A 15,514-nucleotide genomic window follows, 5' to 3' on the forward strand; every position below is an offset into this window, starting at 1 on the left:
AAAAACACACAAAATTATTAAAAATAAAATAAAAAAAACTCACTTTCTGTCCTGCATGTAAAACTCAAATAAGACGAGTCAGAGATAGACTCAGAGAATCGCATTCGTGTGTGTGTGTGTGTGTAACAGCCTGAGGGAGGTACAGTATGATGAGACCATTATTTAATTTATCGTCCCTGAGAACAAATCAGCCTGTGTCTGTTCTCACGGCTCCAAAATGGGACTGCACTTGATTTTAGGGTCATTGTTATGAATCCTGTGTGTGTGTGTGTGTGTGTGTCCTCAGATGGACTGCAGACCTGTTCATGGTGAAATGTGTGTGTGTGTGTGTGTGTGTGTCCTCAGATGGACTGCAGACCTGTTCATGGTGAAATGTGTGTGTGTGTGTGTGTCCTCAGATGGACTGCAGACCTGTTCATGGTGAAATGTGTGTGTGTGTGTGTGTGTGTGTGTGTGTGTCCATGGAAACTCTGAGAGGAAACAGTTTTAATGTCTACACACTGTGACACTTCCTGTCTCTAATGCAAATGTGCAGCCTCACGTGCACATACCGTGCACGAGGAAGACACACTTAGCTCTGCAACAATCACAGGAAATATTTATAGCAACACGTTCTCTAAAAAACACAAACACAACAGGCTTTTAAAGTCCATCACACTCACTTTTGTTTTTACAACTTTTATTACAGGGGGCGGGGCCACGAAAATGTGAATGAATCTGATCTGAGGGTCACATGATCAATATTCATGTCAAAATTTAGAATAATGAGCAATCTGAGCATTAACACAGGAAACAACAAAGGGTTTGTGTTTTTGCTGAGTCATTTATGTTCATTATTTTGTGCATTAACAGAGGGATGTTGGTAATATAGTTATATTTTGTCTTTTTTTAAGGTTTTACAGTCATTTTTGTGTCTTTTTTCTGTGGTTTTTGTGTTTTATATTTCTTCTAATTGTTATTTTTCTTTACAAAAACACTTTAAAATAAATTCCAGGTGATAAAATTCACTCTAACAAAGAAATAAAACTATTTGAGGAGATTTTTTTTCCAATGCCTCTGCTATAGACTTCTATATACACTTATCCACATTAAAGTGGATAGATATTTTTATGTCATTATGTGTATTTTTGGACTTATTTATTACTAATATTATTTTGTTATTATAATTATATATGTGCCGCTTCATTTTAAGGTGAATATTGGGGGTCTTTGACACATTTTAGTTTCTGGCTGCAGTAAAACAAGAGCCACTTTTGCAATAGGGTAAAAACTTTATTAAGCAAACAGAAGGTGAAGCTAAAGCACAGCAGTCCACAACAAGCCCCCGGTCCACAACAAGCCCCCGGTCCACAACAAGCCCCCGACTTCTGCTTTAGAGAACGATACGAGGGTAAATATTAAAATAACACATCCATCGGCTACACTGCAGGATACACAGACAGTTATCATTAATAGTTACTGTTAAAACCTTTGTGTAAGATGAACAGTATCATTCATGCTCTAGTGCTGCGGCCCCCCCTGGTGGCCCCACACACAGTTACAGCAGTATTTCACTCAGAGCAGGTGAAAATGAGACACTTTTGGGGATAAATGCTGACATCAAGGCATTCATAGGTTACAGTCGGCGTTAAAAAGGGGGAATCCCACCTATTTTAGCACAATCCAGTGTAGATTTACACCCCGAGACCCAAACCAGTGCAAAGGCCTGCTAGCTTTTAGCATCTGAAGGCTTTAACTTAGTTATTAACTTAGACATAATCATTATTATTCACCTGTGTTTATATAATTTAAACGGACATACTGTGACACTTTACATTAACACCATCGTAAACAGCCTTCACTCCATAAATATGACAATAATAGTGACAATATTGTTACATTCGTCTATGTGAGAATCAAGAAGATCATTTCAAGTTTAGCTGGAACGTTAGGACCAAAAATAAAACGGCTAAAATAGATGGAATTCCCAGTTAAAGGGAGTGGAAAGTGGAAGGCTCAGGCACGTTAGCGCTAATGCTAATGATACAGGTTAGCTAATGCTAACGGCACAGGTTAGCATGGTGTAAAATCGTTCTAAGCGTGACATCTTGCTCTATTCATGCGTCTTATTTCTGCAGCAGGACGGGGAGGGCGTGTTGTACACAGCATACAGGAGCGGCGTTGCCTAGGCGACCACCCACTGCAGGACGCTGGTGTCTTTCCCTCCAGTAGAGATCAGGTGACTGTCGCCATGCAGAAAGGCAACGTTGGTCACGTGACTGCTATGGCCGCCGTACTCATGACTTGGAGCCTGGAAGGTTAGGAAAGCAGTTTAAACTGAGAACACACACACACACACACACACACACACACACACACACACACACACACACACACACACACACACACACACACACACACACACACACACACACACACACACACACACACACACACACACACACACACACACACACACACACACACACACACACACGCACACACACGCACACGCACACACACACACACACGCTTTTGTTTTCATTTTTGTTTCTGAAGCAATTTCAGTGTATTTTTTGAAATTTTGTGCGTTTTGCTGAATCATTTAGTGTATTTATATTGTCATTTTGTGCATTTTATAGTCATTCTGTGTATTTTTGTTGTCATTTTGTGCATTTAGGAGACATTTTGTGTATTTCTGTGCTGTTTTATGTGTGTTATTATTCTGTGTACCTGCAGTCGTCTTGTTTGTTTTTGGAGAAAAGTTGTGTATTTTTGTTTTCCCTTTGTGCATTTTCTGAAACTTTTTATGTTTTCAGGAGTCATTTTGTGTTTTTTTTTTGTTGTTTTGTGCATTTTTGTTGTCCTTTTTTCGTATATTATCTGTCATATTGTTCGTTTAAATTGGGGGCCACACAAAGTTAGACTGAGGGCCGTGTTTGGCCCCCGGGCCGCCTACACCCTAAACAATGCCCAGGATGAAATAAACTGCTGGCTTTCTTTAATATGTGTGTTGTGGTGTGTGAGAATCACTGACCCTTGGTTGAGAGCACGGGTATGAAAACAAATGCACTTTTCCAAAGTCGTCGGCGGAGGCCAGCAGGGATTGGTCATGTGACCTGCACACGGCATTGATGTCCGTGCCGTCGGCGCCATCGGGCCAGACTCCTGAGAGAGACACACACACAAATAAATAAAGTTAGTTAGTGAACCATCCCTGGATTAACCACACAATGCCACAATATCTAACTAATAAATACAAATGATCAATAAATGACACCCACTTATACTGTAATAACAGAGGCTGTTAGAGTTCTAAATGAAACAATAAATAAAAATGTTCAATAAACAAATAAAATTATAAATGAATGGTGTAAAAAATAAATGAATAAGATAATAAAATAAACAAATGAATAGAATAAAATAAATAAAATGAAATAATATAAACGTAAGACACAAAAATGAATAAAATAAAATAAAAAATAAATGATGTAAGAAACAAATGAATGAATAAAATAAATAAGCAAACAAACAAATTAATCGAATTAAATAATAAATGAATAAATAACCATATAATGAATAAATAAACAAAACAAATGAATAAAATAATTAAAAAAAAATGATGTAGGAAGCAAATAATAATAAAATAAAACAACAAATCAATGAATAAATACAAAATGAATTAAATAAATAAATAAAATAATACCCCCGCAACCCTAAAAAGGAGCAAACCGGTTGGAAAATGGATGAAAATAAAATAATAAAAACATCACCAAAATAAAACTAATAAATAAATCTAACCCTTCTTTCAAAAGTGTTAATAATGCAAAAAAAGTAAATAAAGAAAATGCATTTAAAAAAAATGCAAGATTCTGAACTGGATTCAATGAAGGAAATCAATGAGTCATCACTGATGATAGAACCTGGTGCTCCTTTAAGGACCCACCAAAGACGCTGAAGCCCAGAGTGCAGGTGGAGGTGGCCCAGTCCAGTCTACGCACCGTGTCCATGTTGGTCACATGTTTACCGTTTGATCCCTCCCCTGAACACAGAAAGACGTAAACACCAATCAGCTCAGCTCTTTATGAATCACAAACACGTGTGAATAAAAACACGTGGAGTCGACGTACAGAAGAGGATCTCATAGTCCCCTGAGTTGGTGACCAGGAACTGACTGTCTGTGGACCAGTCCAGGTGGGTGACGAAGCTGGAGTGACCCTGGGAGACAACGAGGACGGGTCAGATGAACACACACATTATTACCCAGCATGCAGCAGAGAACTATCACGTGTGTGAACTCACCGAGCATTTCCCAGCTCGGCTGTACTTCCGTCCGTTCTCCGTCACAGCGTAGATGTAAACAAAGTTGTCGTGAGAAGCCACGGCCAAGAAGTTCCCGTCTATGGACAGAAAGGAGCATGTTAGCTGAACGTTAGCGCTACGTTAGCGGTGAGGCAGAGGAAAAAGGCGGAGCAGGGCTTGGGCTCACCTGGAGAGTATCTGACGTTGGAGATGATCTCGTTTCCGTCCGTGTGAGTAGAAACAAGATCTTGAGTGTCGGTGTCCAGCACCAACCACCTGCACACACAATGATGAACGTTTACCACCAAAGAGCAGTGAACAGTGTGTGTGTGTGTGTGTGTGTGTGTGTGTGTGTGTGTGAAACCTACCTTCCCGTCATCGTCCCCACAGCCACAACGGAGCCACTGGGATGGAAACTGACACACCTCCCTGGATCCTGTGAAAACAGATCAAATACTCGTTCTCTAAACTTGTTATTACGTAAAAAATAATTTTATTAAATGTAATTAAAGAAGAAAATAAATAAATAAATGCTTAGATGGAAACTGTAAAAATTACTAATACAGTTAATTGCCTGATATTTGTGTGTGTGTGTGTGTGTGTGTTCCTACTGGACCTCAATGGTCTTGCTCCAGAGGGGCTGATGGGATTTGGTGTCCCAGAGGTGAACCTGTTTGTCCTGTGCACAGGTAACAAACTGCTCCATGGAGGGGTGGACGTCTAAACCCCACAACTCGTCAGTGTGGCCCTGAAACGCATCATGACTGAAATGTAAATTTGTTGTTCTGTTGCTTTGTATCATGTGCATTGACAAATAAACTCATCATCATGACATGATGTAACACATCACAATGTATGACGTAACACATACAACATGAGGTAACACGTTACAACTAAGCATGTGGAGATTAATCAATACAAATCAAATATCTAGGTACAAACATGCGCGATGTGGGTGTATCGATCCATTCAGTGTGCATCGGTACAATTAACGGGTGAAATCGAGATGCATCGGTCACTGCGTGCCTGCATCGGTAAAATCCATGCTTGCATCAATTTTTTCATCCATCCATTTTCTGACCCGCTTGTTCCTGTTGTCAGGGTCACAGGGCGGTTTTTTCATGCTGTATTTCATTCTATCCTGTTTTTCTGAGGCACACTGAATGCACCACATGCTTCTGTTTAGTTTTGAACACGGAAGCCGGGAAGCACGTTGGTACCGAAACACGGGAATCCAGAGCAGCAGCTATAGAAGATATTTATAAGGCACATAAATACTCAGGCGTAGAAAGATGGTAAACTTGACCAGATGTAAAGAATGCTGTGCTGCTAAACCTACACAAACTGAGGGGCTCACTAGTATTGATACGGCGCCGCTGCTGAAATAAACCCATCCAGTCATTTGCTTGTGGTCTGTGTAAGTCTTATAACACAGAGAAAATTGCCGTGTTTCAAATTTTCTACATTTGTGATGTCACACGTGAAATCGGGAATCAGTGTTGCCAGATCGATGGACAATTTCCAGCTCAATCACATCTTAGAACAGCCCAAACACGAATCACAAATCTGGCAACACTGTGTGTGTGACACAATGTGACACAGCGGTTCAGACAAAACAGTGAACTATCACCTCGAATGGACTTTCCTGTAATCTCTACATGAGATGAGGACAATAAAATTACTGTAATTAATCACACAATATATTTAATCTATTGACAGCACTAATTACAACATGACATAACGCATGGTGTAACGCATCAAAACATGCAGTAATGTATCACAACAATAATAATAATAATGTGCTCTCTCCCCGCTGACGCTGCGTTCAAACTACCGTCTGAAGGTCACCTGTACGATGGGAGTTAAGGAATCAGGGAAAGATGCTCTGATGATGGCGTTCTTGGTCGTTCCAACAAAAAGTTCTCCAGGTTTACCTTCAGCCAGAGCCCGAACAGGACCGTACAGGTCTCCCACCTAAACACACACACACACACACACCGATTAAAACACAGTCACACTAAATAGTCGTGATATTCTATATCCTCGGGGGGGGGGGGGGGGGGGGGTTGGGTGTCCTCCCTGAACTGCTCCCACCTCCATCTCAGACTGTTTCCTGTAGTTGTGGCCCCACAACACCACTCTGCGGTCCTTCCCTCCTCCAGACACCATGGTGCCGTCCTTCAGGACGCACAGGGAGAAAATCCCACCTTCGTGAGCGCCAGACACCACCTGACTAATGCGGTTCCCGCCTGTTGGGACACAGAACTCATCATTCTGGTTTCTCTATTTCAAACTGGCGGAAAATTCAAGAAATGCCTTGATAATGGGCAGGACTAATGCAGACGATAAGTCTATACTATAAAATCTCCAAAGAACAATCCACGTTATGCTAACTAGCTAATAGCATGAGTAACAGTGAAGGAAACAGCACTTCCTTTTTTTTTTTTTTTTTTTTTTTTTTTTTTTTTTTTTTTTTTTTTTTTTTTTTTTTTTTTTTTTTTACCTTGTCTGCACATGCTGTCGAAGGTTAACACTACAAGAAGTGCAATCTTTTAACAGCAATGCATATTTTATTATTGCAATTAAATAAATTTATTTATTTCATTGCATAATTGTGACCATCACCAGCCCTCCCTAGGGAAGGGTAAGAAATACTTTATTAAAGGGAGGATGTAAAAAAAGAGAGGGCAGTGTTTACACCAAGGTGAGGGGTTGGAGGGGGGTGGGGAAGTTAACAGGGAAGAGGGATACAAGATAGGATATGGAATGAGTGGGGAATAGTTGTTAGGTTCCAAGTGATGCGATGTGAAATTGTGGTTGTGTATATTGTGCAGTTTGGTGACCAGTGTGCGGTTTAGGAATAATAGTGGTGGCTGTGAACAGAGGAAGAGGTGAGTGGAAATTCCATAAAACAGGTATTTGGGAACAAGGTGTCTAAGGTTGAGCCCAGTATGAGTGTTATCCCACAGCCCAAGGCCAGTGCATACATGACAAATGTATTTCCAAGAACCGCCACTGCAAAACCCACGAGCCGCCCCCGGGCCCGAAGAAGCAGTCAGGCCAGCAGCGAGAGCGGGCAGCCTAAGGGCCCCCGGCGACCACCCCACGGCCAAGCAGCCCCCCGCACGCCCCCAAGGTCCCAAGCCGAGAGGCAGCCATCGCCCCCCCCCATACACACCCGAGAAAGCCCCAAGGAGCCAAGGACCCAGCGCACCACGCCACCGATCCCACCCCCAACCCCCAGACCCCCCACCCCACCGACCCCCCCCCCCCCCACACACACCCCCGCGCCCAACCCCCCGAGGGGAGGGCCCAGAGAACTCCCTGCCCGAGGCGCCAGCGGAGGAACCGAAGCCCACGCCCAGCAGACGACCAGAGCCGCGCCGAACGGGCAGCCGGCGGGCACCCGCCGGCGAGCCCAGAGCCAGCAGGGGCCCGACCCCAGGCCAGAAGGACCCGGAATGGATGCAGCACCAGGAGCAGCCCGCCCAGGGAGGACGACCACACCCCAAGCCGCATAAGGCACCAGGGGGCCGCTGGGAGTCCCCCCGCCGGCCCCCAGGCACCCCAACCTAGCCCCCCATGGCGCCCCAGATCACCCCCTGCTGATGCCGCCCGCGCCACGAGCTTCAGTTTTTTTTTAAAGCCAGGGCCCCCCCCAAGGGCCAAGCCAGACCGCCCCGCCGGGATGTGGCCCCTGTTCGGGCCCCGACACCCTGCCTCACGGGGCACTGCCCAAGCAGGGGCCGTACCAGTAGGTACGCAAGGGCGCGGCACGCGCCACCCGCCCCGAAAGACCCCCGCCACGACCGGCCCGGCCAGCAGGCCAAGCACCCCGGGCCCCAGGAGCACCCCCCGGGAACAGGACCCCCCAAGGGCAAGCCCCCGGGCCAAGCCCCCCGGGACGCGCCCCCCACCCCGGCCCAGGACCCGGCCACAGCCCAGCAGAACCGCACAGCCCCAGACGGCACAAGGCCAGCAGCCCAGGGCCCGCCGTCCCCCGGACGGCGCAAGCCACGGGGCAGCGCCCCCCGCCGGCCCGCGAGCAACCGGCGACCCCCACCGCGGGGACGGAGGCACCCCAACGGCACACATCAAGTAAGGGACAGCAGCCCCCAGCCAAAGATGCCCCGGACCCACCCACCAGTCCGCAGATGGCAGGACGTACCCACCAGGCGGCCGAAAGCAACCTCAACCACCGGAACAGCTAGCGCCGCCCCCCCAGTAAACAGCATCATCCCGAGGCGCCAAACAACCCCCGCCCCAACCCCGGTGAGGACACCAGCACCCCCCCAGCACACCCACCCCCCAAACCGGCGAGGCAGGCCGCCCCGGGCCCGCACACCACGGGGCCCGCCCCCAAGGCCACCAGGAGACGAAACAAGCACCAAGCCACACCCAAGGGGGAGAGGCACCCCCGCGCCCCACCAGGCCGACACCGCCCGGAAAGACCCCGCAAGGAGAGACCCCGGCAAAGCCCCTCCGAGACCCACCGCCACGCCCGACCGCACCATCGTGATGTATTTTACTCTATGCAGTGGCCCAGCCACCAACAGAGGGGCCAGGCCCCCACCGGAGAGGCCCAAATGTGTGTACCAACCCACCACCCTGTTATGGTGCCTCTCCATTCCCCAATGGAGAGGCACTTCCCGATCCCCTGTGTGAATGTGTGTGTTTGGTGAATGTATGGGGTGTGATTAAAAGAAGGGGGATGGAGGGGAGCGGTGCTCCCCATCCAGCCTCTGTGGATTTATGTGTATGTGGTGTAATAGGCCGGAGGGTGTAAGTGATAATACACCCTCCGGGGGGTGGCATGTTGAGATGTGATTAAAATTGGAGGGATTAGTAGGGCAACTAGGGTGGGAGTGCCGCCCCCACGCCACTACATAGTAACACAGGTGGCGGCCCCCTCCACCCCCAGCCCCACCATCCAGCCCCCCAAGGGTTGGGTATGGGTGTGTGGTGCATTTTGTGAGAAACAGCACTTCCTGATCACGGCTTTAACGATCAATCCTCCAGGTTTCTTCTTCCTACCTTTGGCCCAGACGTAGATGTTCCCGCTGGAGTCTCCGGTGATGGCGTCTCCGTTCTCGGCAAAGGCCACACACAACACGTACTTGGGTTTCTCATGTTTCTGAAACACAGACGTTCACAGTGAGAGCAGTAACAGTAAAAAGCTGAGGCGATGATGTCACAGCGCTCACGTCGAACAGGCCTTGTTTCTTGGTGAGCGAGCTTCCCTCCATTGTCCAGAAGTTGATGTGTGACTTCCCACAGGTGACGATGAGGTTGGAGTCCATGGGATGAAAAGCAGCTCCCAGCACTGAGTCGTTGGAACACTGCGGAGCCACAAAACCAGTGTGTGATTCTTTTACTTCCACAACACGGAGCAGAGAAAGGTGACGCTACCTTCACATCAGCTAGCTGCTTTTCCTTCTGCCAGTTCCACACGGACAGGATGTGGTCGTTGGCGTCGTCCACGGCACACAGGAAGGAGCCGCCGTTCTGAGGAGACAAACACACACACTGTATTACCTGATAACAATAACCTGAGATAGAAATACAGCTCACAGGTGTTGGTACTGTCTGAAGCTCATTATATCAAACATTCTCCTAATCTTAAAGTGCTTTCAATCATTTCTCTGAACCACGATTGATCCGGGCTCGGCTGCACACACGTCTGACTCATTGAACACCCTTGGGATGAATTAAAGTCAGGAACTGTGAACCAGGCCTTGTCATTCAACGTCAGTGCCTGACCTCACCTCTGAATAACAAGTTCTGATGAACTACGACCACGCCCCCAGAACGTCGAATAGCACGTACCACGTTCCCGAGAATTCAGTCAAATAACTCAGTTCCACTCTGAGCTGCGATACGTACACATTTATAGATTATAGCTACCAAAATTAACAGTTTAGGAGTTTAACTAATGTACACAACAACAAAAAGAACAAAGTGAGTCCGGTATCCCAGCATAATAACATGTCAAACACTGAATAAAAATGGTTAAAGGTGTCCAATTACTTTTGGAAATGTTGTTTACTAGTAGAACTAATAAAGCTTTTGATTTTTTACAAGCAATGCATTTTAAGACTGCTGTACTCCACTTACACAGTAGTGATTAAAACATGAGTACGAGTAGATCTTAACTATAGTTGATATCAGTGACATTAGCTTTAATCTTTAAATGGCTCCGTGTGTAAACCTTGTGATGTGTGTGTGTGTGTGTGTAAATGTTGTGTAACGTTGTGTGTCTTCCTGTGGGCGAGTATGACAGACTTACCGACTTGGAGAAAGTCACACATGTGACGGCTCGGTCAAACACTCCCATCCCGATGACGTGCAGCGTGTTCAGGCTCACAGAGTCCCACACACGGACATGAGGGGCCAACAGCTGACACACGCACACACAGACACAGACACAGACACAGACACAGACACAGACACACACACACACACACACACACACACACACACACACACACACACACACACACACACACACACACACACACACACACACACACACACACACACACACACACACACACACACACACACACACACACACGATTGAATATCATTGACAATAGTGCATGATTGTGACCTTTTGTCATTCTTATTATTCAGACCTTTCCATCTTTAGAGTTTCCCGCCACTTGTCCCGTTGCTATAGTGACCATGTCAGGATGCACACTCAGGCTAGGGAGACAAAACACAGTTTATCACAAGTTAACAAAGGTTTTTGTGCATTTTCAAAGTTATTTTATGTACATTTTTCTTGCATTTTGTGATTTTTTTGTATGTTTTTTTCTGCTATTCTGTGTATTTCAGTTAGTGTTTAATGTGTTATTAGTTATTTTTCAGTTGTATTTTTTTTGTATTTTTGAGTCATTTAGTTTATTATTGTTGTAATTTTGTAGATTTTTCATTTTGTGTTTATGTTGTAATATTTTTGTTCATCAGAAATAACAAAGGATTTGTATGTTTTTGTTGTCACTGTCAATTTTTCCTTAACTTTTAAATATTTTTGGTTGTTTTTTTGTGTGTTTCTGTTTGCTGTAAACACAAATACCTAAATTTAATATATGAACTTACACCAATCAGCCACAACATGATGGGCTGCGTTCATTTTCCAAACAAATACTTTTCGTCAGTTTTGGTCGACTTTTTAACTTTTTTAAGACTAAATCCAAACAAATCGGGATGACTTAAACTACTACTTAAACACATAAAAGACATTTACAGAGAAAACATAAAAACCGCAACAAAAATGAACTGATTAAATCCTCTTTCACAACGAGCGTGTTGAAAAGAACCCCAGAGCATGATGCGACCTCCACCGTGCTTCACAGTGGGAATAAGATCAAATTAAGTCTTTTTATTTACATATACTGTATATGCTATCAGTTTCCTCACCATTTGACATCATCGTTGTGGCCCAGGTAGTGCCTCTGCTGCTGCTCCTCGGTGTTGTACAGAACGACCACGGACGCGTTGAAGTACACAATCTCTCCCGTCGGCAGCAGGTAGAGGTTGGAGCGGCAGTCGCGACCGCGGTAGCCGTACCTGATCCAGGATCAGTTAAAGACGTGTAGCAGAGAAACAGAACCTTCTTCCTTTCACAGCAAATATGTGCACAAATCAGATCTATATTATAGATTCTATGTTGTCATGTGTTGTGGTTGTGATAATGAATACAACTCTTAGTGTGTCAGTTTAAAGCAGTGGTTCCCAACCTTTTTCTATTTATATCACACATTAGTTACACCCCAAAGACTTTTTATTTTCTCTAAAATTCATTTTTTCATCATGTTTGTTATACTGCGTTACAAGTACAGAGTAGCCAGTATTAGTGCACAAAGTGAGAATAGATGGTTTTCTCGCGACGTCATAGCCGATTTGCAAAACAATTGCCAACCGGAAGTCGGCCATGTTGGAGGACATACACAAACTGGAGCTTTGTGCTTGTGTGGTTCAGTTGTTACGCTTTGTTTCTGAGTTAATGCCAACCCTTTGTGCTGTTGTTGGATGCAGACATAGTTCTATTCAAGACAAAGGGGTTTATAAACTATTTAGAATAACAGCAATTATAAACAACCAAAGACAAAGGACAAGAGAATTGTCAGAGTGCTGGGAAACCTGCTGCACTGTATGATGAATGCTCACCAGACTGGGCTCCAACTCATAACCTTGGCCATGACAAAGTAAAGGAAAGCTCAAAGTCACTTGATCTACGTTATAGACGTGGAGAGAGAATTAACGACAAAAACTTGCTGCAGAAGAGCTCCGTACATGTAAATAAAGACATCCACTGCTGCTCATTAATGCTGACCCAAGTAAAATCTGTCTGATGCAAAGAACCAGCGTTCTACTCAGAAATGGTTGAAGGTTTGGTTTAATGGTTTAAGTCTGGATTTTTTGCTCTTCTTCTCTTCTTCATGTTGCCTACCAAACAGCAGAGATGGAACTATCGCCCCCTGCGGTAAACAAAAGAGGTTTAGATCGACTTTTTTTTAACTTTCACTGATTTTTAGATCAACCCAAGTTGTTATTTTGACTGAAAAAGCTGCTAAATGATCCTGAATGCTTCTCCTCCTACAGAACTATATGGACTGAAAGAGGTGATCAGCATTATCAATGATGTCATTTCAACATGGCGGCACACAGACTCGCTAAAGTAGTCCCATTTTAAAAACTTAATAAAACAAAAACTGTACAAAATAATGTGTTTGTTAGACATAGATCTTCTAATGAGGACATTTCAAAGGTTTTAGGACACATTTGTAAAAACAGTGGAAGATCTCTTTAAAGGATACACCCACTGCAGTTTGAGCTTACGCTCCGGTAGCGCCACCTTCTGGTCGATGCTGTAGCTTTCCCTCTGCTGGTCAGGGATGTACATGGTGACGGGACGGCCTCGGAGGAACATCCTGACGTAGCCATCCTCTGGAGAGAGAGAGAGAGAGGGATGAAGAAGAGAGAGAGACAGTGTGGAGGAGGAGGGACGTACTTACCTGCATTGAAGCTGCATTCTTTGGATTTACTGCAAACAAAGAAAGAAAGAAAAAGAAAAAGAGGATTAAACGTCTCCAGTGACGATGGTTACACTTAAACAATGTGCACGGCTCCATGTTCACCAACGGCTGCTCAGATAATGTTTCTGTCTAAATTATTCAGCAGCACAAAGTGCACAGTCAGCATAAGGTGCACATCATGACTCCAGACATTCAGGAATAAATAAACCTCCTTGTCTTCAAACAACAAAAATCACCTTCCTGACGTCACAAAAATTAACCAGAAATTGTAAAAATGTCAAAGAATGTTGCATTAAAAAGGCTTGTTTGATTACATATATGGCTTAATTATCGTAGAAATTTCAGGCTTAGCACAAGTTGCTTTTCATTGTTGCTTAATGATGCTTTTATTATTGTTATTATTAATAAGTTTTTTTTCTTTAGTAAATCACCGTGTGGTTGCAGGATTTAAAACAAGATGATGAGAAGAATAACGATCGATCAATCTGAGCATTAATACAGGGAATAACAAAGGTTTTTGTGTGTTTTTTTAAATTATTTTGTGTACATGTTTCTCTCATTTTGTGATTTTTGTTGTTGTTTTGTGTGTTTTTCAGCCACTCTTGGTGTTTAGTGTGTTATTAGGAATGTCTGTTGCTGATTTGTATATTTTTTGCTGTTATATTGTATATTTTTGCTGTTATATTGTATATTTTTGCTGTTATATTGTATATTTTTTGCTGTTATATTGTATAGTTTTCAGTCATTTTTGTAGATGTTTCACTAATTTTTTGTTGCAGTATTTTAGTTTTTGCTGTTTTGGTTATTTTTGTTCATTTTGGAGACTTTTGTTGTCCTGTATATTTCTCTGTTGATAATACAAGAAATAATAAAAGGCCTTTTGTTATCGCTTTGTCATTTAATCTGTCATTTTCAAACATTTTTGGTTGTCGTTTTGTGTATTTTTGCTGTTATATTGTATATTTTTCAGAAGTTTTGTAAATTTGCTGTTTCTTTTAGTATTTTTCTGTCATTTTTACTGTTTTTGGAGTAATTTGTGTGTTTAGTTTGAGGGCCACACAAAATAACCCATATGTGCTCTACAACACGCAGTACTGTGGCCCTCCAGGACCTCATCCTTTCACTTCCTCCTGTTTCCAGGCGTTCCAGCTGCTAAAGTCAAACAGGTCGACTGAAGATGCTCCACATGTGAACCATGAGGCGAGTCCTCGTGGCTGAGGTGTGGGTTTACTCCTGGGGTGGAGGAGCAACTGCTTCCTTTGATGTATCGCTGTTTACACTGAGGAGCCTTTGATGTGGAACATTTGTGAATAATAAATATGACGTTTTTATGACCGACTCCGTACACCAGGTACATCCCTGGTGATACGCAGGATTTTCCCCACGAGAACCATTTTCACAGAGCGATCTGATACAAATCTTAGAAACCACAAACTTTTAACAGTTTATAATAATGAACATTCTAATGTTAAATCATCAAACTCTGAATTTGATTTGAGAAAAAGCTAGTTTTTATTCTGGACACTTTTGTTTATTCATACTGAACATTACTTTAAAGTGGGAATTTCCTCAAAAATATATGAACTTTTCAAGGGAAATAAAAATGGGAATTGGGATTCATTTTAAACAACTGATAGTGATATTTTAGATGATGCTAGAATATATTTAAATATAACATCCCTGTTAAGAGTCAATCTTTAATTTGGAAAAGTTTTCAACTTTGAAAATTCCCGGAATTTTGCAACCCTAGTTGAAATGTACTTTATTGGGTTTTTTTTTGCACAGACGCTCATATTTAATTATGTTTGGATATGATACAGTTATGTATTCTGGTTAATTCCAATAAATAATTCCCATTCTTAACATTCCCAAAATCCCTGATCTTAAATTCCAATGGAATAATACCTGAGATCTAATATAAATTATAATAATTAAACTGGGTAAAGAATCCATCTCTGAAATATAGATTCAGTGTAGCAGCTTATTTAGCGACACCAGGAAGAGCCGTGTGTATCTACCTGTTTGGATTTCTACTTAAGTGGGAGGAGCCTGTCAACAGGAATGGTCCATTGATGGAGCGTCGTCCTGCCTACGTCTGTGTGTGAGAGTCGGCTCTTCACAAACCACCACATGAAAGCTCGTTTGTTTCTCCAGCGTGTGTGCGTTAGTGTGCAACCACATGTTTGTCAGGA

At 43.6% G+C, this 15,514-nt stretch overlaps 1 protein-coding gene across 1 annotated transcript in view; it reads right to left on the bottom strand.

Moving 5' to 3' along the window:
- Window positions 1-1,251: 1,251 nt before the first annotated feature.
- LOC114474516 (echinoderm microtubule-associated protein-like 2) overlaps window positions 1,252-15,514 on the bottom strand; it is a 28,065-nt gene continuing 13,802 nt past the window's right edge. Inside the window, exons 5-22 of the mRNA XM_028464900.1 lie at window positions 13,302-13,330; window positions 13,104-13,233; window positions 11,704-11,853; window positions 10,917-10,986; window positions 10,568-10,678; window positions 9,691-9,786; window positions 9,486-9,620; window positions 9,316-9,415; window positions 6,376-6,530; window positions 6,130-6,255; window positions 4,898-5,029; window positions 4,650-4,717; window positions 4,469-4,557; window positions 4,282-4,379; window positions 4,110-4,197; window positions 3,926-4,021; window positions 3,017-3,147; window positions 1,252-2,290 (exon numbers count right to left, since the gene is read on the bottom strand). Coding sequence (XP_028320701.1) covers window positions 2,165-2,290; window positions 3,017-3,147; window positions 3,926-4,021; window positions 4,110-4,197; window positions 4,282-4,379; window positions 4,469-4,557; window positions 4,650-4,717; window positions 4,898-5,029; window positions 6,130-6,255; window positions 6,376-6,530; window positions 9,316-9,415; window positions 9,486-9,620; window positions 9,691-9,786; window positions 10,568-10,678; window positions 10,917-10,986; window positions 11,704-11,853; window positions 13,104-13,233; window positions 13,302-13,330 — 1,930 coding nt within the window. The 3' untranslated portion in view covers window positions 1,252-2,164. The remainder of the gene's footprint in view (window positions 2,291-3,016; window positions 3,148-3,925; window positions 4,022-4,109; window positions 4,198-4,281; window positions 4,380-4,468; window positions 4,558-4,649; window positions 4,718-4,897; window positions 5,030-6,129; window positions 6,256-6,375; window positions 6,531-9,315; window positions 9,416-9,485; window positions 9,621-9,690; window positions 9,787-10,567; window positions 10,679-10,916; window positions 10,987-11,703; window positions 11,854-13,103; window positions 13,234-13,301; window positions 13,331-15,514) is intronic.

The sequence above is a fragment of the Gouania willdenowi genome, chromosome 13 (assembly GCF_900634775.1).
Source record: "Gouania willdenowi chromosome 13, fGouWil2.1, whole genome shotgun sequence".
Lineage (NCBI taxonomy): Eukaryota > Metazoa > Chordata > Actinopteri > Blenniiformes > Gobiesocidae > Gouania > Gouania willdenowi.